The 27,731-nt window shown below is 39.1% G+C and overlaps 1 protein-coding gene across 1 annotated transcript; it reads right to left on the bottom strand.

The window, feature by feature from the left end:
* LOC145999461 (uncharacterized) lies at nucleotides 1-27,731 on the bottom strand. Its single transcript, XM_083136423.1, has 3 exons — nucleotides 27,687-27,731; nucleotides 11,080-11,242; nucleotides 1-603 (listed from the first exon to the last, which is right to left on the bottom strand). The coding sequence occupies exons 2-3, from the start codon at nucleotides 11,158-11,160 to the stop codon at nucleotides 1-3; spliced, it is 684 nt and encodes a 227-aa protein (XP_082992549.1). The 5' UTR covers nucleotides 11,161-11,242; nucleotides 27,687-27,731.

Here is a 27,731-nt window from a genome sequence, read left to right as displayed (position 1 = left end):
CTACCTTTCTCCAGGATCTGCCACTTCACCTTCCACCTCATCAGGATTCTCTACAGTATACTTCATGTCTTTATCTTCACTTAAAATTAATTCACCATTGTCACTGTCCTCAGTTGGCATTCTTATAACAAGTTGTCCATAATCACATGGATAAAATCCTTCACTTTTAGGAACATTTTGCCCACTAGGAACTTCCTGAATTCTGCCTTCAAATTGAATGAAACTATCATCACTCACACTTTCCACTTTACAAACTGAAGTTTCTTCCATGTACTCACTAGACAGTTTGCTGTCAACAGAAGCATCCTGTATGCATTGATTAGATGGTTTGATGTCACCAGAAGCATCCTGTATACACTGATTAGATGGTTTGATGTCAACAGAAATATCAACATCAGGAGGCTCCTCGAATGATTCTGTTTCAGTCTTGACACACAACTCATCCGGAAGCCACACATTCTCCAGAGATGTTTGTTCACAAACTAATGGATCAGCACTTTCTGTTTCAGACTTTATGAGCACTTCCACAGGAGAGAAACCTGTGCCAGACACTGGAGCAGCCAAATTTTCTTCACAATCATCAGACCAGGATGCAGAAGCCTTCTGAAACACAATCGCAAGCAGTGTGGATTAAAATTATGATCCATAATTTAAATGTATTTTTCTTACTTCTTGTAAAAAAAATTAATCAGATTTTCTTATTTAACTCACAGGTCATTAAAAAAATCACCACACAAACTTCTGCACACCCTATGCCTTAGACTTTATAAAAAAAGGGGATATGAGGTTTGATACACCCTAGTGGATACAGGGGCAAAGAAAATTGGCTATAACCAGATGTAGCACCTCTTTTGAATGTCAAATATGGTGTGCACTATGGTAAAGTCTCCCATGCATATTGCATAGTGCCATTAAGGCACATTTAGGGGAAGGGGATGTGGGGAATAGAGCTACACACATTCTCGATCTTGGTTCACTATGGAAATGATGTAATCAGCACCATTCTCCAGCTGCCTTTAGCCCAGGTACTTATTTATTTAAGGCTGGGTGAACCTCAGAGGTGCTTTATGCATGGACAAGGATGGAAAAATTCTGACCTCAGATCATCCACCCGGGGATCGAACCTGGATCTCCCTCATGGTAGTCAGATATCATACCTACTAGATCACGACATGCACTATGGTTTCTGTAAAAAGACGGATGGGCAGAGACTTGAATAGACAGGCAGAATAATAATAATAATAATCTGTAGCACAACAGCCCTTGAAGGGCCTTGGCCTATCTCCCTCCACAATCCGACCTACAGGTGTGGAGTTCTTCAACCGGTAATGGGATGACGTGGGGTCAGCACGTCAGACCCCAGCCGTTATAGGAGATTTCGAGACCGGATTACGCTACTCACTGGTAGCTCGCCAATTTCCTCACGATGGTGGGTTGCCACCGGCAACTAAACCCAGGATCGAACCCATGCCATCCAGCAGCTGCCATTAAAAGCAAGGTGCCTTAGAAAGCACAGCCATGGAGGAGGACAGATAGGCAGAATACTTGTAATAATACAGAAGACAATCCGCATGTTCCAATGGAGCAATCTAATATAACAGTGGTAAATATTTTTTTGGTCCATTTTGTCCATGCTGTATCTGAATATTTCATGGTGCTCCAAGACAGAAAATGCAAAACAGTAATTGCACTTACAGTGTATATTAGAATAAATATTCCTCAGGGGGCAGTAGCTAAAGAGCTAGACTAAAGTTGGGGGAAAAAAATAAATAAGAGAAACTTAAAATTGGGGTTCCAGTGTATGTGATCAGATTTTGTTATGTAAAATATACAATAGCTATAAAATACCTTCTAGGACTGGTTATTAAAAGATAAAATGCAGTGTTTTGATCTTCTAAACAGAGCTTTCCATCAGGAATGTTGTTATTGTTGTTATTATATATATATATATATATATATATATATATATATATATATATATATATATATATATTAGGGTGTTTCATTTTTCCAAAGATGTGATTTTCATATGACTTTGCTTACGCCTCGAGTCTCAGTGATGTAAAAGATATATATGCCAAATTTCAAGAAGATTGGATAATATTTAGGGGTTGCACACATTGATCCCTTTTATCTCAAAGTAGTGAAATTTCTAATATTGAAGTGATTTGTACTAATGGGCTTCTCATGTATTTCTTTCATCTTTTGCAGGTAATTGAACTTTAAAATGGGAACCAAAAGAGGAATTTGGCTGCTAGAAAAGGTGCCTCGTGGTGAGTTTTTAGGAGCTCGGCTCCCTTCAAAGGAACAAGTACTTTTAATTTTTATTTACCATTACAAGGAAATGAAAGAAACACGTTCGGATGCTGCTAAATCTACCAGTACTAAACTACAGGAAGTGTGGAGGAAAGCAAATATACCTGTTAAGACGGAGTAGAATATCCGTGCTGGTATACAGAAGCTGTACAAAGAATACCAAAATCTGGGTAAAGAGAAATCGAGAAACACGGATAAAGCAAATGTGAAATGGCAGATTTGGAAAGGTGATCTCGTCGAGTTATTTGACATTTCCAGGCAAAATGTGATGGACATGACTAGCGTATCACAAGAAGATAAAGAATTTCTTAGGTCACAAAGAGAAGATCGTATGAGTTTGTCAATGAGTGGAGTAGACAAGGTTTTCGCCTCGAAAATAAGAACTAAGTGTACAAAAAAAGACAAAAATGATTCATATAAGAATAAACATTACAAAGCTATCGCTGAAATCAATAAGACAGTTATACTGGAAGTAATCATCATCAGCGCCTAGAGACAAAGAGGCCGAGTTTTCGACTCCAGCAACGAAAAAATTACGTTCAAGTCCTAGATTAAAACCTCTTGATCAGACACTAACGTCTACTTGGGATCGAGAATAGCTTTCTATTCGACAAGCAAGTACTTCATTTATAGCAACTGCAAAGAGCCTTTGCCATGATGTTTCAAAAATTTCCGTATCTCCAGCTACCGTTTACCGAGCTCGGGCGATCAATGGAAGTAAAATGGCAAAGAAAATCGAAGTGTCACTCTTTGAAAATCCTCCTCATTTGGTCTTGCATTGGGATAGTAAACTGTTGCCCTCAGTTGCCCATGGGAGTGTCAAAACTTTGGAAGATAGAGTTGCAGTTCTAGTGACTGGCAAAGATTTTTTGCATTTTCTTGGCATACCTGTTGCCCTGAAAAGCACTGGTGAGCAGATGGCTGAAGTAGTTATTCGGGAAGTGGACCGATTTGGGATACGTGACAATATCATCGGTATGTGTTTTGATACTACAGCATCTAATACAGGACTGATCCAAGGGGCATGTACCAGAATTGAAAGGGAATTCGGACGAACATTGCTGTGGTTGGCTTGCCGTCATCACACCCATGAACTAATATTGAAAGGAGTGTTTGAGGAGTGTTGTGGCGTACCATCAAGTGGTCCTGACATCCAGATTTTTCGGAAGTTCCAAAGTCTGTGGGCTTCACTTGATAAGAAGTCATATAAGACAATGCTGGATAAAGAAAGTCCCGTTCAAGGCTTTCTAGAAGAACAATGAGTGAAAATGGTTAACTACATCCAAAATGTCCTAAAAAATGGAAGTCATCCAAGAGAAGACTACAAAGAGTTATTACAACTCTCATTCCTGTACCTAGGAGGTTGGTCTCAAAACGACTTCAGTTTCAGGATCCCAGGGGCTCTGCATCAAGAAAGGTGATGGCAAAGGCAATATATGCACTTAAATTTGACCTCTTCACTAAACAGTTGAATATTCCTCTACGAGAATTGAAAGGAATGAAACGGGTTGCACATTTTGTCAGCCTCATTGGCACGAGGCAATTGTAAGTCGATGGGCTCCAAAGAATGATTTGGATATGATACAGCTTCTGAGCACTTACCCAGATGCATACGTCAAAAAAAGTGCTCTCACAGTTGCTAAGAGACACCTTTGGTATCTGTCAGAAACAAACGTAGGATTGGCTTTTTTGGACGAACGTACTACTCAGGCTAAGAAAAATATGACTAAAAATTTAGAAACCAAACCTACAAAGAAAAAGGAAATGAAACGATTAGAGGGTAAAAACCTAGTTTTTGAAGGAAAAGACCTGAGCCATTTCGTTACTAATAAAACAAAGACGTTCTTTGAATTCTTTGGGATCCACGACGTGACAGAATACTGCAGTGATTTTCTAACAAGCCATGTGAACGCTGTTAAGGTGGTCAATGATATCGCAGAAAGAGGAATTGCTCTGATAAAAAGTTTAACGAATCGGTCATGGACGAACAAGAAAAACAATTCTTGTTGAGGGTAGTCGAGCATCACAGAAAAGTCGTCACCAAGCGAACAAAAGAAGGGATTGCATCGTTCAAAGTTGATTAATATAACACATGTTTTGCCTATCATATTACCTATTAATCTTAGTGTCTAGTTTTAATAATATTTTAAGTTTGTGATTTCTAGTTTTCCCAATAAAAGTAATTAACATTGAAAAATCGTATTTTTTGCCTACTTTTACAAAACTGATCAGTGTGTGCAACCTCTAAATATTATCCAATCTTCTTGAAATTTGGCATATATATCTTTTACATCACTGAGACTCGGGGCGTAAGCAAAGTCTGCAAAAATTTTACAATTTATTTTTTGCCTTACAAAATGAAACACCCTAATATATATATATATATATATATATATATATAAAAATCAAAGAAGGTAAAAGGAAACACTCACCGGACAGTAGAAAAATTCAAAATTTTTGCTAACTTCATAGCATCATTGGTGCGAGGAGAAAGAGATGGAACCGGAAGTTGGGGCCCTGCAGAGTTGCCAGGTCCCCATCAAAGAAGAAGCGGTGCGTAGAACGAGAAAAACACTGTTTCGTCACCACGCTCGTCGGAAACTGTGAATGGGCGGGATGGGTCGGGAGGAAAGGATGGATAGGTATGTTGGGAGGTTGGGATCAGGTGGTTTAAGGTAGGAACATTACTGTTTGGCCTTGTTCAGGCCAGGTGGAGTGGTTGCACTCATGGCCGATATATAGGCCCTCTCCCATCTTTTGCGAACAGAGGTGTTGGCTGGTTGGGGTAGGAGATGGATGATCGCTACCTGGAAGCAGTCATTGAAAGGAATGTTGTGGTGGTTGGTGTGGACAGCGACAGTGAAGTCCAGGTTGTGGGTGGAGGAGCGGTGGTTATTGATGCAGAGGTTGAGGGCAGTAGATGTTTCCCCCAGGTAAAAATCATCACATATGTTGCAGGTGAGGATGTAGATTAGGTTTGAGGCATGGCAGGTCCCCTTGGGATGGAGGGTAAATTTGTCAGTGGCCGTGCGCACCTGGAGGGTGTGAGAGGTAATGAGGATGGGGCAGGTCTTGCACCTGGGCGGTTGCATTTATGGGCAGGGGGGGTGTTGGATGTGTGGTGAAGAAGTGTTGTGGACCAGGATGTTTTGGAGGTTGGGGGGGGGGGGGGCATTTGAAAACCACTCTGGGTTTGTCGGGAAATATGTTTTTGGTTTCAGGATCACTGTGGAGAATTGGGAGAAGAGAGTGTAGTGTGTGCCTGATTTTGTTGAGGTGGGGATGATATTGGGTGATGAGTGCAGGTGGGTTGGTGGCAGCAGGTTTCTTGGTGATAGTGGTGTGTGAGGCAGCTCGCGATATTTGCTTGGTGACCAGGCTCGAGGGATATCCACGGTTTACCAGGGCCTGGTGTAGGCGGAGGTTATAATTCTGGCGGGAGGTGGGTGAAGTGTTCAGGCGCTGTCCCCTGAGGGCCAGAGAGAACGGAATGGCTTTTTTGGTGTGGAACGGGTGGGAGCTGGAGAAGTGTAGGTATTGCATGTGGTTGGTGGGTTTTATGTGGATGGAGGTAGTCAGGTGTCCTCCCTCGATGTGCACATCCACATCCAGGAAGGTGATCTGGTTGGGGGAGTGCATCCAGGTGAATTTTAGGGAACGGAAGTGGTTAACTTGGTCCAGGAAAGCTGACACGGATGGTTCTCCATGTGTCCAGAGCATGAAGATGTCGTCGATGAAGCGGAGCCAGAGGAGGGGTTGGAGGGGTTGGGTAGCCAAAAACTCTTGCTCAAGTTTGCCCATGAAGAGGTTTGAATAGGATGGGGCGATTCTGGTACCCATGGCTGTACCTCGGATCTGTAAGAAATTTTGGTTTTCAAAGGTGAAATTGTTACAAGTGAGGACAAGGTGGGCTAGGTGGGTCAGGAAGTTGGTGATGGGGTTGTGAGGTTTGGGTCTGCTATTGAGGTAGAATTCTATGGAGCAGAGGCCATGGGAGTGGGGTATGTTGGTGTAGAGGGAAGTAACATCCATGGTGGCAAGGATGGTATTTGGGGGCAATGGTGGAAGGGTGCTGATTTTCTGGAGGAAGTGGTTGGTGTCACGGAGGTAGGAGGGCAGAGCTTTCACAAGAGGCTGGAGATGGGAGTCAACAAAGGCTGAGATTCTTTCTGTGGGTGAGTTATAGCTGGACACAATAGATTCTATCTATTGCCCAAAATTCACAAACCTGGCAACCCTGGTAAACCCATTGTGTCCAGCTATAACTCACCCACAGAAAGAATCTCAGCCTTTGTTGACTCCCATCTCCAGCCTCTTGTGAAAGTCCTCTAGAAAATCAGCACCCTTCCACCATTGCCCCCAAATACCATCCTTGCCACCATCGATGTCACTTCCCTCTACACCAACATACCCCACTCCCAACTCCATCATCCATCTTTTACCCCCCCCCCCCCCCCCCGACACATCTTTCCGCAAGCGATGGGAAAGGGCCTATATAGCAAGCTTGCATGCCACTATACCCCCTGGACTCAACCTAGCCAACCAGTAACTCTTTCCTCTCCTCCCCGAAACTACCCACCCACCTTACAGTAAACACTGGTTAAAGTACTTTTTGTTATCTATCAACTGTTTCTGGCAACACTGATTGTAGAGACGCTATGGTCAGTATTCTGTGCCTCTTCTCCAAGTTTCGCCGATCTTTTTCCTTCTATCTTGAAAATGCGACTCAGATCGCGAAATATAGAATTATTTCTCTTCGTGTGGTAAGTGTTTACAGTCTCCTTCATTATTTGTATTTATCCGCCCTTCTGACACCTTTTCTGATCCTATTCCTGTGTTTTTATATATATACATATACATATATATATATATACATAAAATAAAAAAAATAAAAAAGCCGGACCACATGACCAAGTGGTTAGCACATCGTGCTGCGACGCTAGGGGTCCCGGGTGCATCAGTGGCGTATGCTGGTTTTAACTAGTGGGTAATCTCCGACACTTGATTCATCCACCCACTCCTGAAGTCTCCCTGCAAATTTACCTCAACATCCATACAGGATTTATGAATATATGTGTGAAAAATTTTACCTTATTGTTGCGACCACTGTCGAATAATTGTTGTGATTGCACTTGCAGTTAATCTACGTTTAGAATTTCAAATGATAAAACAAGAGAATATAATAAATCTATAAGAAAAAACCTGTAACAAAGAATATGAAAGGAATGCGGTAGTGAAATAAAAACCCTCAATATTAATTTAAGTGTAAAATTCAAGTTACCCCAGTACCCAGTCACTCGTGCATTCCCGATTTTTGTTTTTATACACGGAAGTTTAAGTTCAAGATCTATGGTACAAGAGATGCTACTGACCTACCTACATTAACTATTTGAAATTTCTCCGGAAAAGATCCCGTTCCAAATATTTTCGCACGCAAATATTGCATTATATCCATTCATTGCCTTTAACTTCAGTGAACACAGCACTAGCACACATACTAAACCACTAACAGCTAAACAAATATTAAATTCTCGAATCGCTACAACACGCATTCAATTCCCTGCGCCAATCTTCTATTGTGGTTCCTTCCTGCTTGACACAGAATTAAATTCCCTATGGATGTTGAAAAATTCCCTTTCCCAGCTTTATATTCCCTGCGATGCGCGAGGTTCTATAAGTTGGAATCATTGCGTTTTTTGTTTATATATTTTACATTCAAACATCTTTTATCATTATGATCATTGTTAATCTAAAGAGGGGGGAAAAGCAACTTAAATTACCTAATATATGTGTACATATATATATAATTTATTTCTGATAGCCACCCAGCGTCGAATAACATGGGTACCTGGGGGAAACCCTGGGGGGTAAAGGCGGTCAGGGGCGTGATGCTGATCACATCACCCCCACTCATGACCGGATCAAGCAAGTGTGGGGCGTTACCCCCACACCCCCTATACGCCTGCATGGCGTGGTGCTATGCACAGGGAAACACTTTACCTTTTTTTTTGTTTAGCTTTCCCTTTTAAAAATTATTCATTTCTGTGAAAGAAGTACTCTAACTGGTTTTGAAGGCTACAAAGAAAGTAATCACGCATTTTAAAATGAAAAAAGTAAGCATATAAATAGTTTAATTACTTCATTAATCGATTGATTAAACTGTTATTTGACGTCGCTTTTCTGCCACTTTTGGCTAATCACTACGAGTGATGATATGACATTGATGAAGGAACATTTACAAAGAACACCCATGCCTAGACCGGTATTCGAACCCTGGAGCTCTGGTGTCGTAGGGAGCTGTGCTAACACTCCGCAATGGAGGTCGGTGTAATAGTTTTTTTTTCCTTTGACAATATCTGTTGAAATAGCAGAGATCAGGAAGACAGAAGCAAACGTAAAATGAGAATTTTCACAGAATTGGTTCGCAAATGTTGTTCAGATTTCTCTGTTTCTCGCGCATTTTCAGATGTATTTTCTCTTCTTTCCTTTTCAGTACGTAATTTGTGAACCCAAAACCTGTTTCCTGATAAATTTCCCTGTCGTAAACAACACAGCTCCTACGATACAAAGGCCATCGGGGAAGAATGGCAGAAGAGGGTGCCAGCCAAGGGAACGGCAAAGGCTCTGGGGTGGAGAGTGCGACCGATGGACTCTTTCCAGAATGAGCTTACCCTTGCCACGGAATAACCGCGCCTGAGAAGCAGTGTTTCCTTCCCCTCCCGTCAAGGGTTTTAAAGGGAGCCGGTGGAATCTCACCCTGACGTCACCAGATTCCACCAGCTGGAGAAAAAGCCTCACGGACATTCCGCGGCAAACGGTTGAAAACATTCGCGCGCTGGAAGCAAAGAAATATGTGATTCAAAGATTGGTTCGGAAGAATATTGCGAAGAAATAAAAAACAACTTTTTAAAAAAATATAGCCGGGTCATCTCCGATTACCTAGGTGACCCAGAGTATACGCCGCTGGGGTGCATGGTTATTTGTAAATGTCCATTTCATCCTCATCCCATGGAAGGCAATGGCAAACCACCATGTGTTCACCTTGCCCAGCGACCTTCTGGTCAAAAGACCTGCCTTCCGGCAGACAAAGCATCATGATCATCATATAAAGAAAAACTACATTTGTCTTACAAATTAGCCTTTCAACCTCCCAATTTTACAAAGTTCCTGATGGACACTCATGTTATAAGAATGAAGACTTGAATGTGGTGTTTTTTTATTACCCACTCTAGGTATGGCTTTTATTACTAATTTATTATGATGAGTGCATTAACACATACATTTATCAAGAATGTATGGTAAAATATAATGAACACATGCAACTCTTGCACATTACGCAGGGTTTGAAAAAACCCAACCATTTCTTTTTGGGTTAAATTGTTTTTGTGGGGGGTATTAATCAGGTTTTTTCAGGTTTAATTGGGTTTTGTTGGGTTTAATTGGGTTTTGTCGAGCTTTTATAAATAAAATGTGAATACATGTAATATAATTCACATTTGTAATTGCTGCTCAACCTACCCACTGCACTTCTCCGCCCGGCACACCAACTAGCAGACCACAACAAACTGCTAAACCATAGTAATATTTATTTTTTATCCTTTATTCTCTTATGATTTCCTGGTTACCTCTGTGCCTCTGTGGAGATCAAGTTTGTATGTTAGAATTGATATTAGCAGATGTTGGATCAATAATGGATATATTACGATACAAGATACATTACGACTTTTGTCAGAAGCATCAAGAGAGCAATTGCAGGTGTGTACTATTATCTTCAGTCACAAGCATAATAAAATAGCAATAGTATAGATAGTATACATAGTATTGCCCGATAGTAGATCGAAAGAAACTGACTTCAGATGTGAGTTCAGTGACTTTTTTATTAGAATATATTTCACATGGCAACTGAAAGCAACATATTTTTATTTACGTAGATTTCTTCATTTAAAAATTCACGCTAGCACCTCAACGATAGTAGTTACAGAGAAACTGACCTCAGATCTGAGTTGAGTGACTTACAGCTTTACTTACAGCTTTACTTACAGCTTACATCTACAGCTTAATATAGGCCTATGTAATTTCTTAATAAAGATTAAACGTTTGTATTAGTGTACTGAGCTCTGATAATTAGTTCTACTTCATATCAATTTTACAAGTGTTGTGCATTTTAGATAGCAAAAGTAATCTCAAGTTATAATGACAGTCGTGATTGCATAAGAATCTGAAATGCAATCTTCATTAATATACACCTCTATGACGTTCCTACATTTCAGAAATCATTGAAATGCCAAAGTTAATGAAAAAACCCACTGGGTTTTAAAATTTTTTTTTTTTTCTAAAAAAAACACTTTTTTGGGGGGTTGGGCCCACCTTGGCGAACCCTGACATTACATAACTCAATTGAATTTTAAATACATTTTTAAACATGGCAATATCTTGTTCTGGTTAGATATATTCCATTCCTCATGTATTTTAAACTAGTTTTACAATGAGGTCCACGCCACACACAAAATTAATTCGCTGTGCAAAACAGGAGAGAATAGTGTAATATGAAACACAATGTTATTCACAAGAACCCTGATAATTATATATCCGTTTCACAGTGGTTCTTCAAGTATATATGATTCCATTATTAGTAACAGCAGGTGTAAAAATAATACTTTTTATTCCTTAGAAATACATCTATCACCACCCCAAGAGCAAATAAGATTTGAGTATATTTTTTAGCAAGCCACAACTACTTCAAGTGTAAAAAATTAACTTTACCTCAATGCCCATCTCCCCCCTCTGCTTCTCTTCTGCAGATGATGGGATTTCATTCAGAAGGTTTTTCGATTCAGAAGACATGTTATGGAAGTCCTGGAAGATTCTCTAGCTTGTCTATGCATGGATAGCACACAAATATTGGCAAACTGTCATCCTCTGTAACCTAGAATGAAGAAAACTGAAGTCATAAGTAGGGTAGGGTTGGGACATGGGTATTTAGACACTGGGTAGCTAAATAAAATTTTGGTAAATACTGGGTATTTATTAAAGTTTTAGTCCTCTACCAAGAGCCACCGTAGCTCAGTTCGTAGAGCATTTGGCTATCACTCGGAAGACCTAGGCTTATCTCATGTCAGGTAATCTGCACAAGGACATTTGCCAGTCATTTTCCTGTTTCTGCATGGGTCTGAGGTTCACCCAGCACTCGTATAAATCTGTACCTGGGGGCAACCCTGGAGGGTAAAGGCAGCCATGCAGGATGCTGATCACTAGGGCTAGGATTTTTATGACTTACACATTTTTTTTTTTGGTAAGGGTGACATGTTTCCTAAATATATAGAAATTCACTTTGTGAAGAAACTAATTGAATTAAGGTGCTTTTTAAGGGTATATTTTGGCATATTTGGCCATTTCTATGTGATAAAGCATATTTTGATGGATTTTCGGTCATATTCAGCATATTTTTGCTTTTTCAAGAAATATACAGTCATTTTCCAAGTGGATTTGTTCTTACTCCCATGTTCACTTGAGGGGTTTTCTTTGACTGCAGCAAACTCTTTTTAATTTTTAATTGAAAATTTACTGAAAGTATTCATTCTGCATTTCAACTCATCAGGGTCCATAAAGTGAAGTAAAAATAGTATGTATATGAAAATATTTCGGCATAAGTTAGATATTGAGGTTTGAAACAGTCTAGTTATAAAAGCATATTTTTCAAATTAAAGTGCATATTTTGTAATATTTTAGGTCATAGGAGCATATTCAGGGTGTCTACTATTTTGTGAAAACAAAATTCCCTGACTTTTCCAGGTTTTCCAGACAAGGAACAAAAAAATTTCCAGACCAAGTCATTAGGGCAATTAATGTACATGAACATGTATGTACAGTAGCACTGATTAGGGGAGTGTATGGGGGGATTGCCCCCTACTTTTTGCCCCACCAGTATCATCTCTTAATGCTATCTCTTATCTACCAAGAAAAAATTAACTGTCCTTGCCCCAACCACAAAGTTTTGGCACCCAGTCAAAGGTGATATATGTAAGAAAATCAGAGCACTTTGATGAAAATTCACACTTAGTCACATTCAAGTTTAAAACCGTAAACTGTAGTACATCAGATTAATCATTTCACCACAAAGCATACTTTACCCTCTTGTACCTGTATATTTATGGGAATTTATCAATATACTATCAAGCTTTCATTATCACATTATGTGAAATTATTGATGGCCTCCCTTCAATCCTTATAGCCATCCGATCCACCCAAACATTATAAAATAATTATTTTACCAATTTTTTGGAGTCAATTTATTTCCATAACAATTCAGTAGCCACAAGAAAAATAATATATATGTTTATAAACTGAATGTAATTTTGTATAATAGTTTTCTTCCTTTAAAATAAATGCAAAATAACACATTACTCAAAAAAAAAACAACTACACTATTTTCTTCTTTAATGCTTTCATCTTTTCATCAAATTCTTGGATTTCCTTTGCAGATCTCTCAAGGATTTTAGCTTTCTTTGTACTCAGTTCTTTCAGTTCTGCCATACTTCTTTTCCTCTCTTCTAAATAAGTCTGAGTTTTTGTTGTATCATGCTTCCTTCACTTTCCATTTGCATTCCTTGCTGCATGAATTAAAGATTTTGTCATAGGGACTTTTTCAACCCTCCATAACTTACAATTGCATCATGTATACATCATTGGGCAATAAGTGAGTCCTCATCAAGATTATCCACAAGGCATCACTTATTTACAGAGAAACTGTGCTCAGCAGAAGCATTTCCATGGCAAAGCATTAAAATCTTCTGGACAAACAGTATAAAGGCACTGTTGTTACAGTCTTCAAGAACTGTCATCCAGATCTGATCCAGCCGATTAACAGCAATGTAAAAATTTTTCACTATTGAAATCACACTGTCATTACTACATAAGTCAGAAAAATGGCACTTTTCAACTTGGGCTTGTAATGCCACATTTACTTGGTCTTCGCCTACTTTTCAACCAAAAACAGATGCTGGAGAGACATATGCTGCACCATATGAGAGCCTATATTTCAATGGTGATCTCATACATATCTTCTTACACAAACATTGTAATATTTTCAGACAATCTTCACGAAAATGTAATACCTGAATGTCAGATAGTTTCACGGATCTAAATGCTGCCCAGGTTGCAAATCCAATGTAAACTTCTTTTGCAGAACACACACATTCTGGATCAGTTAGATTTAGTTTCAAAAGATCTTCAGAACTTACAGCTTCAAGCAGAATGGACTTCTTTATAAACCTGGACATAAGGGATTTCAGTAGCTTGAGCAAATGTTCATAAAGGAAAGGCACCATTGGTGAATCAGACTGAAACCTGACAAGAAAGGGTTCTATATCAGCTGCAAGAAAGAAGTCTGAAAGAGAATTGGTAACAGAGGATTCCTCACTTGTGACTTAATAGTTTTAAAGCTTTCACACCTTGGTTGTTCCTTGGTGCCAGGAACTCTGTCAGCATAGGTTTTCAGAAATGGTAAAAGGTACTGTGCTTTGCTTTTTTCATCCCACTTCCATTGTCTAACAACTGAATTGGACAAAACTTTTGATCCTGTAATTCTCGTGAAATCTGCTCTCAAGAGCTGGAAAATTTATAAATAAATTGTACACTGCTCTTAAGAATACCACCATGTTCCAACCAGAACTCTGAAAAGATGATTTGAAAGCACCATCAAGAACATGAAGTCTGCAGCTTCCTATATCCAGCAATGTTGTACTTTGTGGCTCATTAATAACCCTGTTTTCCTTGAAAAAGGCAAGAAATTTGTTACGTACCAACACATGTAAACCATTCACCAATGATTGAAATATGGAATCATAGATGGCAGCACACGGAAGAAATATTAGGATTGTAGATTATAGTAACAATGCGCACGCGAATTGAATGAAATTGTTTGGTGAACTGAAATTAATTTTGCTTACATAAATTTATGAACTGAGATAAACAATGGAGATGGATAAAGGCGAGATAAAGAAATGATCGACACGTGCAGCATATGTGATTGTATGTAAAGATTAATGAAGTTAAAAAGCGATTACAATTTTATATCTCTACCGTCTTAATGGTAAAGAGTTTTCCCACTAGACCTTTTTGGTTGTTTTCTCCAGTGCAGCGCCAACTCAGTGGAAGCCCCCAAGCATTTCCATTGCAGCACACATATTGCTGCCCTGGGTCGAGGTCGAGCGCAGGACACACAGCACCCTTCGATTCATCCCCTTTTTTCTGCTTGTATTAGGCTATTGCGCAGCAAAATATTGGTTCGAATTATTGTTGTCTTTCATAAAGCGCAAAAAGAAGGGAAATGTAGCAGGGAAGATATGGGAATCAATCCAATGTCTAATAGATGAAGGAATTTTGGATAGAGGTGCCTTTGTAAATAAGATATATATTTACTAGAAGAATAAATATATGAAAGGCATGATTTCATCAATAGAAGAATAAGTGTATTGATTAGCAGAAGAAGATTATCGACTAGTAGAAGTAGTAGTTTATAGAAGAATAAGCATATTGATTACTAGAAGAAGAAGTATACTAACGAATAAAAGAATAAGTATATTGATTAGTAGAAGAAGAAGACTATCGATTAGTAGAAGTAGTCTATTAACCAATAGAAAATTTCATTTATCAACTAATAGAAGAAGAAGACTAATACTATTAATTAATAGAAGAAGAAGCCTATTGACAAATGGAAGAAGTGTATTAAATAATAGAAGAAGTTAAGAATAAGTATATTGATCAATAGAAGAAGAAGTTTATAGAAGAATAAGTATATTGAGTAATAGAAGAAGTCTACTAACGAATGGAAGAATAAGTATATTGATTAGTAGAAGAAGCCTATTAACCAATTGATAGAAGATGAAGTCTATTAGCCAATTGATAGAAGAAGCCTCTTAACCAGCCGATTAATCGATAGAAGAGGAAGTCTTTCACATATCCAGAAAGAAGCATGTTAGCCAAATAGAAGAAGAAGTCAATCACATATCCAGAAAGAAGAAACTTGTTAGCCTCTCTCTTTTTTTCTTTTTTTTATATAGTTATCTACCTCAAAAGTAGATATTGCAAACTAAATGTTCTCCTTTATATTTTGTCTTGAGACAAAAATATACACATTTCTCTTTGCAATTGTTACAGTTGAACATCTGGATTCCCTACCAAACTTGTAAAATTTACTGTAAACTGTATTTTTAAATTACACAAAGCTTTGTATATTTCTATTCCTATTATATTTTGGTCATTCCAGTATTATATATTGCACATCCTCACTTTTCTAACTACATTCACATCTGTTATTCAGGGTGGCCACTCTATCTTGGACCGTGATAAAATTCAAGTATAATTCCTGGTTCGAGGTGAACTTTCCAAAAATTCAAGGGTATAAGCAGATGTTTTCTCTATTTGAACCTCACATGTTACCATTTCTCACCCCCCCTCCCCCACACACACACATTAAATGACACACACACATATATATATTTCTACAATAATATTTAATTTCAGGTGCTAAGTAGTTTACATTTGCCATTCACTTGCTCATGCTCGAAATACATACAACTACAAACACAAGTCACAAATGTTAAGGAAAACATTAACCTATGAAAAAATGTTAATTGTATAAGAATTTCAAATTAAAATTTTACTTTTTCGAAATTAATTTGTTGCACTTCTAGTGGTACTCTAAAAGTTGGTAGTTGTGTGCTGCAGGCCAATATTTTAAATATTGTTAAATGACACTTTATTAAATTGTAAGTGAGTGAGGCATGCACCCATGACCGATCGCAGGTTAATATACAATATTATACTCCCGAAAAAGAAAAGATGAAGCATTTTCAAGTCGATTAAAGTTTCTAGCAATGAAGGAGCATTTTTCTTATGTGATCAAATGTATCAGTGACATACAGATGGGGGACAAAATAATACGAACACCTGTGAAAAAGTATGCAACATTTCACACCAGCAGTACAGCAGCACCAAAGTAAGTATATAATATAGTTGACAAAGTAGTGCAGTTTTCCCTCCCGAAGCTGAAAAAAGTGGGTCGTGGGCGGTCCCAACCCTGACGTCACTCATGGGACAGGGGTGACTCTGTCACTGACCTTTCCGCTTGTTATAGGATCTGCATTTGTGCATTTCGCTTTTTGTGCCACTTTTGGCTAATTTGCGAAGATGGGGATGAGTGATGACATGATGAAATTGATGAATTGACACTCACAAATATCCATGCCCAAGCCACGTTTCGAACCCGGGATCTCTGGCATCGTAGAGCGATGTGCTAACCACTCCACCACAGGGGGCGGCAAAAATACAGTAGGTGTAAGCTATTTTTCGTTCCCAAATGATCCGATTATGTGCAAATGTGGTTTTCAAAGTGTAAGAGATTAGATCCTGTTAACACCAAAACAGCTGGATGCCGATTACGAACGAAACTTAAAAGCAGAACTGCTGAGCATTACCTGTAGACCGCCAAGTTTAAATTTGCCTGGTTGTGTGGTGAATTGTAGTGTGCAACAGCCAAATTACATAATTCATCGAAGTGAGTGAACGTGCCAATAAACATCAGATTCGAAAGCGAGCAGTGGAAATACTTGAAGAGTTATCTTCTCGCAAAAGAATTTGCATGGCACATAATTAGAGACTTTGAGTACTGGAAATATACTCAATACACCCAATCTCCAACAAGATAGTGAGTTGGAAACTCTGAAAAAGAAATTAAAATGTGCTGAAGAACAAATAAAGAAACTGCAGACCCTACAGGATGAAAGTGCGAAAAAGTAAACAAAGTAAATAAACAATGCAATCATTTATTACGTACATAAAGTGAAGAATTTACAAATTAGCAACAGTTACTAAAACTTCACAAATCAAAGCAATCTGCTTTCAACGTGACTAAGAAAGTAAGGGAAATTCTTTGACCAGTGTTTTCCTGCAACCAAATTGAATGTCTTCTTAGGGAGGTTATCTAAGTGTCCCCCTCCGATTTCCATGAAACTGAAACTTGGTAGATGTATAGAGGGACCCAAAGGAAGAAATACGTGTTTTTTTTGTTTTGGCTAAAAAACTATTTTAGAGGGCACCCCCCCCCCCCCCATGTCAAGATGAGGACAAATTGAAGTGGGGATCTGACCCCGAAACTACGTAAATATCGCATAGAAAGAACATGCACATATAACTGGAACACACACAGCACAGAACTGTAGGATTGTACTGGCAGATACACAAATGGGACACTTGAGATATGGAGTGCGTATAACTGGCAAACACAGCTCTGTGCTGTGTGTGTTCCAATTATATGTGTGTGTTCTTCCTATGCCATATTTACTTGGTTTCGGGGTCAGATCCCCACTTCAATATATCCTCATCTTGACATTTGAGGGGGGTAGGTTTGCCCTCTAAAACAGTTTTTTAGCTGAAACAGAAGAACACGTATTTCTTCCTTTGGGCCCCTCTATATACCTGCAAAGTTTCATGGAAATCGGAGGGGGACCCAGGTGTCAGATCCCCACTTCAATTTGTCCTCATCTTGACATTTGAGGGGGGGTTTGCTCCCAAAAATAGTTTTTTAGCTGAAACAAAAAAACACGTATTTCTTCCTTTGGGCCCCTCTATACACCTGCCAAGTTTCATGGAAATCGGAGGGTGACACTTAGATAACCTCCTTTGTTAGTCACAAAAGCAGACCAAAACTGTTGTTGAGAAGTGATATTGTAAGTGCATTAGCACAAGAAAAGCTTACACCTACATGTATAAACCTACTGAAAAATTTTCAATCGTTAAGCAAATGGAAAATTCATTTTGTTTCCTCGTATACTATCCTCCTGGCAATATAAGAAGGAAATGTTGAGTAATGGGAACAATGAGGACATTATTACTTTCCAGGTTTCCTATGATAAAGAAGGAAATTATAGATCGTCTTTGTCAAAACTCGGACATACATTTACATCAGACATTTAAATTTGAAAATCAAACAAAATCGAAGTCAGGTCAAGAAAGATAAATAATGGTTGTTGTCTAATTAATGCCAACCTGTAGTCAGGCAGGACTGTCTTTGGAGGGGAAAGCTTGTGATCTAGTTTACATTAATGTATATTTGACTTTGAGAACAAATGAGGAACATGTACTCAATATTTTGTGTGTGTTGACACTTCACGGGATATAAAAATTCATCTATCCAGGGTCTTAAATCAAGCGTGAACAGAGTGTGAAGTGAAATAACAATAGTGTTTGGATTATTTATGTCTGCTACATGTGCGCAGTGTGTGAACTTTTATCTATTTCCTACCATCTTGTTTAATGCTTCTTTCCTGGACATGGCAACTCACATTTATCGATTCATTTTAACTTATGCAGGGTAGTACATTTTCTCTCTCGTTTGTATTTACATTTTGGTATGTAGCATCGCTTTTCTGCAACTTTGGATTATGAAACATGAAGTTGTAATGTCTCGGCCCCAGTGATTTATCCACCAACTCTGCCCTAACACCCTACACATTTTTTTTAAAAAGGGCAAATTTGTGGTCATTTTGGTTCTAAGTATACCTTTTCACCCTCATACTAACTCCCCTTAAATAGAAAATTCTGAATAAACCAGTGCTCCACCCCCGAACCGGCTTTCCTGCTTTTCATTGCATGTTAATTCTATTGATAGATGATAGTTAACCTTCAGCGACAGACACAGTTTACTAGATATAGTCTGCTCTATACATATACACCCATGCCAGAACATTCATTCGATTTTTAGAACAAATTTATTTTCAAAAACATGGAAGAAGTGTGAATTCCTATACCGTTGCTAGTGCTCGTCTTTGAGATGTCCCATGGCTGACGTCATCCATGGAGGTTCACGAATGGTTCTGATCTTTTCCAAACGCCAGACTGCACCTCCCTGAGCAGCACCACCTGGCACTGAAGTCTGCCACCTAGTGGCCATGATGGGGAAGGTATTAGTCTGTCAACAGCAGTCATTTGTGGTGCATTCGTCTATCGTACGCTCTCAAGAGACGCTGCAATGCCAGACTTAACAGAGTTTCAAAGAGGCATGATTGTTGGAGCACGTTCAGCTGGAGCCACGGTGACGGAAACCGCAAACCTTGTGGGGGTGCAAGGAGTACAGTATCAGCCGTTATGACAGCGTACACAACACAAGGTAAGATGGTGTCTTCAAAGCACAACAGTGGACAAAAGACAAAGCTTGCTGATCGGGATAGGAGGGTGTTGAAGTGCATAGTGGCACAAAAGGGCAAGCAATCGTTATCCAAGGTAACATCTGAAATGAACAGGCATCTCCAGGACCCCATTTCAACCAAAACTGTCAAAAGGGAACTCCATGCTGCAAGCATTCATGGCAGAGTGGCAATTCGTAAGCTCTTGGTGACATCACGTAATGCTGTCAAGCGAGGCCAATGGTGCAGAGCTCACAGAAGTTGTTCCACACAGCAGTGGCAACAAGTCATCTGGTCTGATGAATCAATATTCACGTTATTTCAGACCACTGGTTGCGTTTATGTGTGGAGAATGCCCCAAGATGTGTTTCATCCTGACTGCCTCTTGCCGACTGTGAAGCATGGAGGTGGGTCCATTATGGTATGGGGTGCGATATCTTGGCACGGTGTGGGACCACTTGTTTTTCTGCATGGGAAAATCAACGCCTATCAGTATCGGAGCATTCTAGGGGATCATCTCCATCCATTTGTCCAGACTTTATTTCCTGGGGAACGGCCGCTCTTTCAAGATGACAACGCTCCTATCCACACTGCTGGGTCTGTTCAAACATGGTTTGAAGAACATGACGTTGAAGTAGGACATCTTGAATGGCCCCCAGTCTCCTGACTTGAACATTATAGAACATTTGTGGGGATATTTGGAGTCCAAACTGCATGCTCGAGGTCCGCCTCCAGCCACACTTTCGGAATTGGAGACTGCTCTGGAGGAAGAATGGCTCAATATTCCCTTAAACATTGTGCATGACCTCTACGCGTCCATCCCATGTTGCATACAGAGTGTACTTCAGTCACAGGGTGGTTCAACCCCATATTAATAGATTTTCTCTAATTTCACAGGTGTTCGTATTATTTTGTTCCCCATCTGTAGTTGAGGTGTTTAAAACTCTTGGACCAATGAAATGAAGACTGTGTGATGGAACAGGGGTTCCCAAACTTTTTCGTTTCATGCCACCCTTGGTATCTCGAGATTTTTTTGTGGTGCCCAAGTCAGAATGTAAGCCTATCTAGCACTCGCAACACTCAGTGTAGTTAGGTTCCTTGCCTTAAGTTAAAAAATAAACACATATTTCAAATTCAGAAACATTTTACATGTAAAAAGTACTAATAAGCACATATTTGGAAGTCTCATTTCAGTGAAAATATTGGAACATTTTGAGGCACCCCTGTAAGCTAGCCATGGTGCTACACCCCACTGCAGCCCACACTTGGCGAACCACTGTGATAGAATATTATTCAAAGGATTTTTTTGTACATATACGTACAGTCAATTTGCAACCATGTGAGTAGTGAAACTTTTAGTTTGGTTTTGTTTACATGGATAATATGGGTTCCATTTCTGCATCAGAGGAATAAAATGTACATTATATGCATGTAAAATGTAAAATTACACTAAATGTAGACAGGAATGGGATTTTTAGGAGTCATCCTAGCTACACCTAGTTTTGGATGTAATACAGAATTTGTGAAATACTAAGATGGAATGTAGTTTTTTTCCCCCTGCCGAACTTTCGTCAATTATTTGCAGATTATCATGCGAGGCTCCAAGGAAGTTTTGTACTCAAGGCCAGATCAAGATGTTTAAAGAATTTAGGGGCATTATTCTACTCTAGGAGACCTAAAGCTGACCCCCTAATCTAACAATGAAAGGATTTCAGAATATCTTATTAATACCAAGAGCCTAGACCTCACTAACATAACAAAACATTTAGGAGTGAAATAATACTCCTTCACATCCCACGCACGTGAAATAAGATGGTAGCAGCAGCCTGTATCTAAGACAACAGTAAATGAATGGCTGCTTGCAAACATTCAGACAGAAGCACATGGAAGGGAAAAATTGTTCTCCAGAAAACGTGCAGTAAGTAGTCACGAAACCTCTGAAGTATGCATTAACAGACATAATTATAAATCAAACCACGTAAAATACCACAGCAGTCTAGTCGGTAAGGACCAGCCCGCCTGACGGAGTGATTAGCACATCGTGCTACGATGCCAGGCCTTTGAATTCAGTCCTGGGCATGAATGTTTGTGAGTGTCCATTCATCAATTTAATCATATCATCACTCATCCCCATCTTCAGAAATTAGCCAAAAGTGGAACAAAAAGCAAAGTAAAGTAAATCAAATCACTCACATTCTAGTCGGTACGGCATTTGACTGCCACGTGGGAGACCTGGGTTCAGTTTCCAGGGTGAGTGATCTAAGGTTGGAATTTTTCTGGCCTTGTCCCTGCATAAAGTGGTTATGGGGTTTGTCCAGCCTTAAATCAATGGGTACCTGGGGCAACCTTGGGGGATAAAGGCAGATGGAAGATAGTGCTGATCACATCACCCCCAAAAGAGCTGAGATTGAAAATGTGTGGGGTCCTAAACCCACATCCCCTAAATGTGCCTTCATGGCATGGTGCTACCTATATACCTTACTACATAAAAAATGCAGTGGCCATGAAAAAATTGGCACTTGGACAGATAAAGATCATGCTACAGCTGAAATTCAGTTGCTGGTGCTGAAAATAATTATACTTTGTTTTTGTCAGGTTACACATGATGGTTTAATTCTCTTAGAATTTCGACAATTTCTTGGCCGTATCACTTTTGATTTTTATGTTTAAAAAATACACTTAAAATTAACCTTACGCAAGCATGAGAAATTCCCATGTACAAGTGACAGTATCGTAGACTAGTGGGAATGAATGTAGAAGTAAATCGGAACCTTAGTAGAATACACTTAGGGACTTTATTTTAATGCTAAGAGAATGTACCCTGACCTGCCTAATTTAACCACAAAAGCATATATTGAACAAAATTTAAAGTAATCAACAAAGCTCCACAGTAAACAACGTGCACTGAGGACTAGCTAGTCTAGCAGAGATACATTAATCAATCTTACATACTTTCTCACAAATATTTATTGTCTTGTTGCAGACACAGTCCTTATGCAACACTGTTTTTCACGTGCTTCTCGCGATCGGTGCTCAAGGGTGGAAGGAGATATTCTAGCTGGCTTTTCCTCCGCCTCACCAGTTCCAGGTACAAACAGCCGACGGAAGGGAAAGGGAAGATTTCTGCCTCTACCTCCCTTGGCCTCCGCTGTAATGGTTGAAAGGTGCTCCAGTCTATATCCTATAGGAACAGATAGGGGATTGGTTTTCCCTTGATTCCATTGTAAATCCTCTAAGGAACTCGGGGGGATTTGTACAATGTGTATGCATAATATGTGATGTAGTTTTATTATTTATGAAATGGGAACTTATTAGGTGCAAAAAGATTATGCTTTATTTTTTTTATTATTACTTGTTCGATCTCGGCCGAACACCTCTCGCTCGTTTACTTCCTCATTTTTAACATTCGTACTTACCTATTCTGCATTGTTGTAATTATTGTTCTTCATTTTTTGCTTGCGTAACACACAATATGGCGGGCACAGTTTGAGTATCATTGTGTATCATCAGTGGGTATGCAGTGGTTTCCAACCTTTTTAACCAAAAAATACCTACTTTCGTGTTACAGATTTTGTATTTTTCCCCGGGTTCGTAATTATGATAATACCTCGAGATCCATGCACAGGTTAGGTTAGGTTACGTTAACATAGTTCCTTGCGATCCATGCATGGGTTAGGTTAACATAGTTTTAAAAAAAAGGTTCCATGCACAGGTTACGTTAGGTTGACATAGTTAAAAAATCGACTTTATCTTCCACACCCGGCAACAACTTCACGACGCATCCTGGACACGTCATATTCTTGCAAAACAACGGCGTGGTTGGAAGCACTGACAGGGGGTTACGTTATCAAACGTATTCAACATCCGGTTCACGTAGAGGAAGCAATTAAAAACAATGGCAATTGTACGTCCGAGAGATGTTTTTCTTGAAAAATACTTGAGATTCCACGATGAAAGAAAATACCTCCACGAACTTTCAAAACGCTACAGAAACTCATTTCCGTAAAGAATCGGCTGTAACACCTTTATTCTGTAATTGTTGACATTCGTACTTACTTATTCTGCAGTGCGAAAGATCGTTTAACAAGGGATTTAGCTTTCTTTAACGAAATTAGCATCTATTGTCGACATATTGAGTAATTATTGTTCATTCTTTTCTCGCTTCCTGAACAGGCAAAATGGCGAGCAAATCTTGACTAGGGTTGTGTTACAAACGGCAAAGCAGTGTTTCAATCTTCTTAACAGAAACATTCTCGCATAGCCCCAAAAACCATTCGGGATAGTATGACCATCCACAAATAGCCCCAAAAACCATTCACGATAGCCCCACGCACTATCACGGTAAGGTTAGATTAGGTTGCTTTATGTTGGGCAATACAGTGAAAAAAACTGTGTGTTTGGAAACACTTACTGAGGATTATGTCATCAGATGCTCGCAACATCCGGTTCAAGGATGAAAATACAAGCAACATACATTGAAAAATGTGAGAAAACACTTCTACGACCTTCCGAAATTACACAGAAACTCAATTCCGTAAGTACTATCTCCTGTAAATTTGAAAAAATCCGATTCCCGGCTTTGACTGTTTTACCGTAGTTTCTTCTGTAAAAATGAGGAAATGTGTTCAGCCGAGATCGAACTGTTACCTTTTTTTAAAAAAAAAATATGGAATATACAGGGTGATTGCTAATTCGACCTAGTCCTGGAAAGGGGTAATACTAGAGCACATTTGCAACAAATTTGACCCTATGCACCGGGGGTTGAAAATCAATGGGTTTCGAGTTATTGCAGTTTTATTTACCATTCTCATGATTCCAGGTTGTCTGAATTAACCGTTACAAAAACTACAAATCCTGTTAAAATTGCCTCCCCCGGTTACGTATGCATTTTTTCCCCAGTAGTCACTCAATAGTCAGCTGTTAGCAACGTGTCGATTAAGTGTCCAGGGTGTAGTAGTTTTTTCATAATTATTAGTTTTTTGGTCGCAAGTCGGAATATTTCACAAAAATCTACAAACTGCAATAACTCGAAACCCATTGATTTTCGACCCCCGGTGCATAGGGTCAAATTTGTTGCAAATGTGCTCTAGTATTACTCCTTACCAGGAAAAGGTTGAATTACCAATCACCCTGTATAATAATTAAATAACAAATATTTGCTCACGCTCCCTCTTTCTCACTCTCGTTTTAGTAGTGTTTTATTTAACTATACTAATCTCTTGGCCTCTAATGAAAACAATTGGGTAAGCTTAACAGTCAAAACTATGGATGTATTTATTTGAGCAAGAGAACGTGCATATTTCTTGTTGTTGTTGATTAGGTTTATTTTACTTCGCTTTTCTACCACATTTGGCTATTATGAAAATGAGGATAAGAGTGATATATGATGGAATTGATGAAGACCGGGATTCGAACATGTGACGAGCGTGCATTCTTATACCTGTGTGATGTACTCTGCAGTGAATAATTGGAAGCAGTTTCATAGATCGGACACACATTAAAATCGGATATTTTGTGTTTTGCATGGTTCGTACTTACCAATTGTGTATTGCGGAACATAGTTCAAGGTGCCATTCTGCTTTTTACATGAAAACACTTTTTCTACTAAAATAATGCATTTTTCTAAGGTCTACCGAACGCACGTAACGGTGCGATATCGCTTACTTTGCGAATGACATCGCGGTAAATATGCGATATCGCCCGAATGGATTTCTTCAAATTTACAGGAGAAACTACTTACTGAAATCAGTTTCTCTAGCATTGTCAAACTTCTTCAAGGTATTTTCTTTCGCGGAAACCGAAAACTTCACCATACAATGCTGCACAACAAGAAATAATCACTTTTTATGTAAGGAACTTGCATTTTCTGTAAAGCGACAACATTATGCCGTTGTTTCCATTATGTACCTGCAGATGGCGCAAGCGTTGAAAATCACACGGTCTCGCCAGTGTTTCCAAACGTGCCTTTTTGTTACGAAAATTTTTCTTCTTTTTTTTTAAACTATGCTTACCTAACCTAACCTTGCCGAAAATGGTCCGTGGGGCTATCGTGAATGGTTTATGGGGCTATGGTGAATGGTTTTTGGGGCTATGGTGAATAATTTTTGGGGCTATCCGTCATTAGTTTGTGGGGCTATCATGAATGTTTCTTTGGGGCTATCCGTCAGTGGTTTGTGATGACATAATGAACACGAAAGTAGGTATTTTTCGGTTAAGAAGGTTGAAACACTGCATACCCACTCCCAATTGACAAAACACAAGCACGACGAGCGATGATCCATGATGAGTGCATGCCATATTGTCTGTTACCCAAGCAGAATAAGGAAGACAAATAATGACTCGTAATATGAAAAGTTTACACTATTTTATGGAAAAAGGCATAACCTCACCTTAAAGAAGCTTCCGCAATGCAGAATAGGTAAGTATCAATGTTCGGTCCTTATCACATAATTACCTGATATCGCTTCTTTTGTTTTCGAATATCAGGGTTTGCAACCTTCTTCACCGAAAAATAACTACTATCATGTTCATCATGTGGGGTCAGGTACCCTATTCTACACCCTCGAATTTTGAAAATTTGTGAATTTAAAAAAATTGGAGCGCGGAAAGAAGTATTTACGACTGTACAGCCGTTTAAAGTTGCGATTTTGTCGTTTGAAATTGTTGAGTCCAAATTTCCCACCAGTTCCGGGCTCCGCCCCTGGGGTAATTGGCTTACCGCCACCTACCGTTACCGTGGCCCCGCCTTTATCTATAGAGTCCCTTTTAAAGGCATGTTAGAAATTGGCCGAAGTCACCTGCCCCCAACACTATTTCTCACTGTTTTCCGCATTGACACATGAAGATACAAAAAATGAAGGCTAAAATTAAACCAAAGAAGGTAACTTACCTCTTTTTATCAAGGTCAGGTATTGAATTGTTGGTCGAAGTTCAATTTGTAATTCCAAAAATGAAGTAACTCCTACGTTGAAAGTCCTTGTTGTCCTTTTCCACAGAATACCAAAATCCACTCCCTTCCCATCATAAAAATTAGAAGTCGCAAATTATCCCATCCCACAAGTCATTTAGAAAAAAAAAACCCTCTACTTTACAGCATGCAGTTGCCAAAAAAAAAAAAATATTTCCAATTTCTGAAGTCGCATAAATGAAATCCAATGTCTGAAATGTCCAATCCGCCAATATATCACACAAATATCATATCGCGATCGCAAATGTTCCTATTGCACAAGTCAATCATAAGAAGATAAAGAAGAAAATCAGACGTGCGCCTGTGACATCAATCGATCATCCGAAATCTTCAGACTTGCACCTGTGACATGAATGCATCATTCGCCATCATAAAGTTCTGAAAAACCTTTTTGACGTTACGCAAGTAATTTTAATTTCATAAAAAACGTAAGTTTCGTAGCACGTAGATCTAAAAAATTATTTTCCGCGCTATTTAGAAACAACGTTTATTATGAAGAACTAATTTTTGTAACGAGAATATTTGAAATGTGCGAAAAATCGAGGGTGTAGAAAAGGGTACCGGAGCCATCACGTGTGCAAATTGTACATTATGCACGGGTAGCTGACGGATAGGCCCACGAACCATTCCAATAAGGTTAGGTTAGGTTTGATTTGATTTAGTTTAATCTGCGAAGATGGGGATGAGTGATGAAATGATGAAATTGATGAATGGACATTCACAAACAACCAAGCCCGACCGGGATTCGAACCCGGGACCCCTGGCGTCGCTAGGTTAGGTTTGGTTAGCTTAGGCAAGCATAGTTTAAAAAAAGGGGTTGGAAACACTGACATGATTTCCCGGTCAAATAGATGCCGCAATGAAAGAAAATACCTCGACTAACGTTGGAAACCTTAGAGAAACTCATTTCCGTAAGTAGTTTCTTCTGTAAAAATGAATAAATGTGTCTCCGATGTATGAAACTGTTACCGAATAATGAAATCATTTGGAATGAAAAATTTATTCCAGAACTCAAAAAGCCAAATGAATATTATTGAAGAAACTACAAAAAGGAACTTGGGCCCCTTTGGTTTTAGGCTCCGCTCTCTTCCAGCTTGAATTCAATGCTAATTTCACCCCTCTAAACAGCACACATAAATGAAAAATTCTGCATAAACCCCTGGCACTGATACGTAGTGGAATTATATTACACCCAAAGTATATACCACTAATTTTCTTACACGGGAACAAAGTAACCAGCCTGACACAACTCCATGTGTTCGAGG

The sequence above is a fragment of the Lepisma saccharinum genome, chromosome 15 (genome assembly GCF_977018435.1).
Source record: "Lepisma saccharinum chromosome 15, izLepSacc3.1, whole genome shotgun sequence".
Taxonomy (NCBI): Eukaryota; Metazoa; Arthropoda; class Insecta; order Zygentoma; family Lepismatidae; genus Lepisma; species Lepisma saccharinum.
The sequence above is the reverse complement of the archived record's forward strand: the minus strand, read 5'-3'. Positions and strand labels throughout refer to the sequence as shown.

What these genes read in the sequence shown, in the direction of transcription:
- LOC145999461 (XM_083136423.1), bottom strand. Translation starts at nt 11,160, where the DNA reads ATGTCTTCTGAATCGAAAAACCTTCTGAATGAAATCCCATCATCTGCA. An exon ending in GGGGGGAGATGGGCATTGAG is followed by an intron (nt 604 to 11,079) that starts GTAAAGTTAATT and finishes ATTGTGTTTCAG; the next exon opens with AAGGCTTCTGCATCCTGGTC.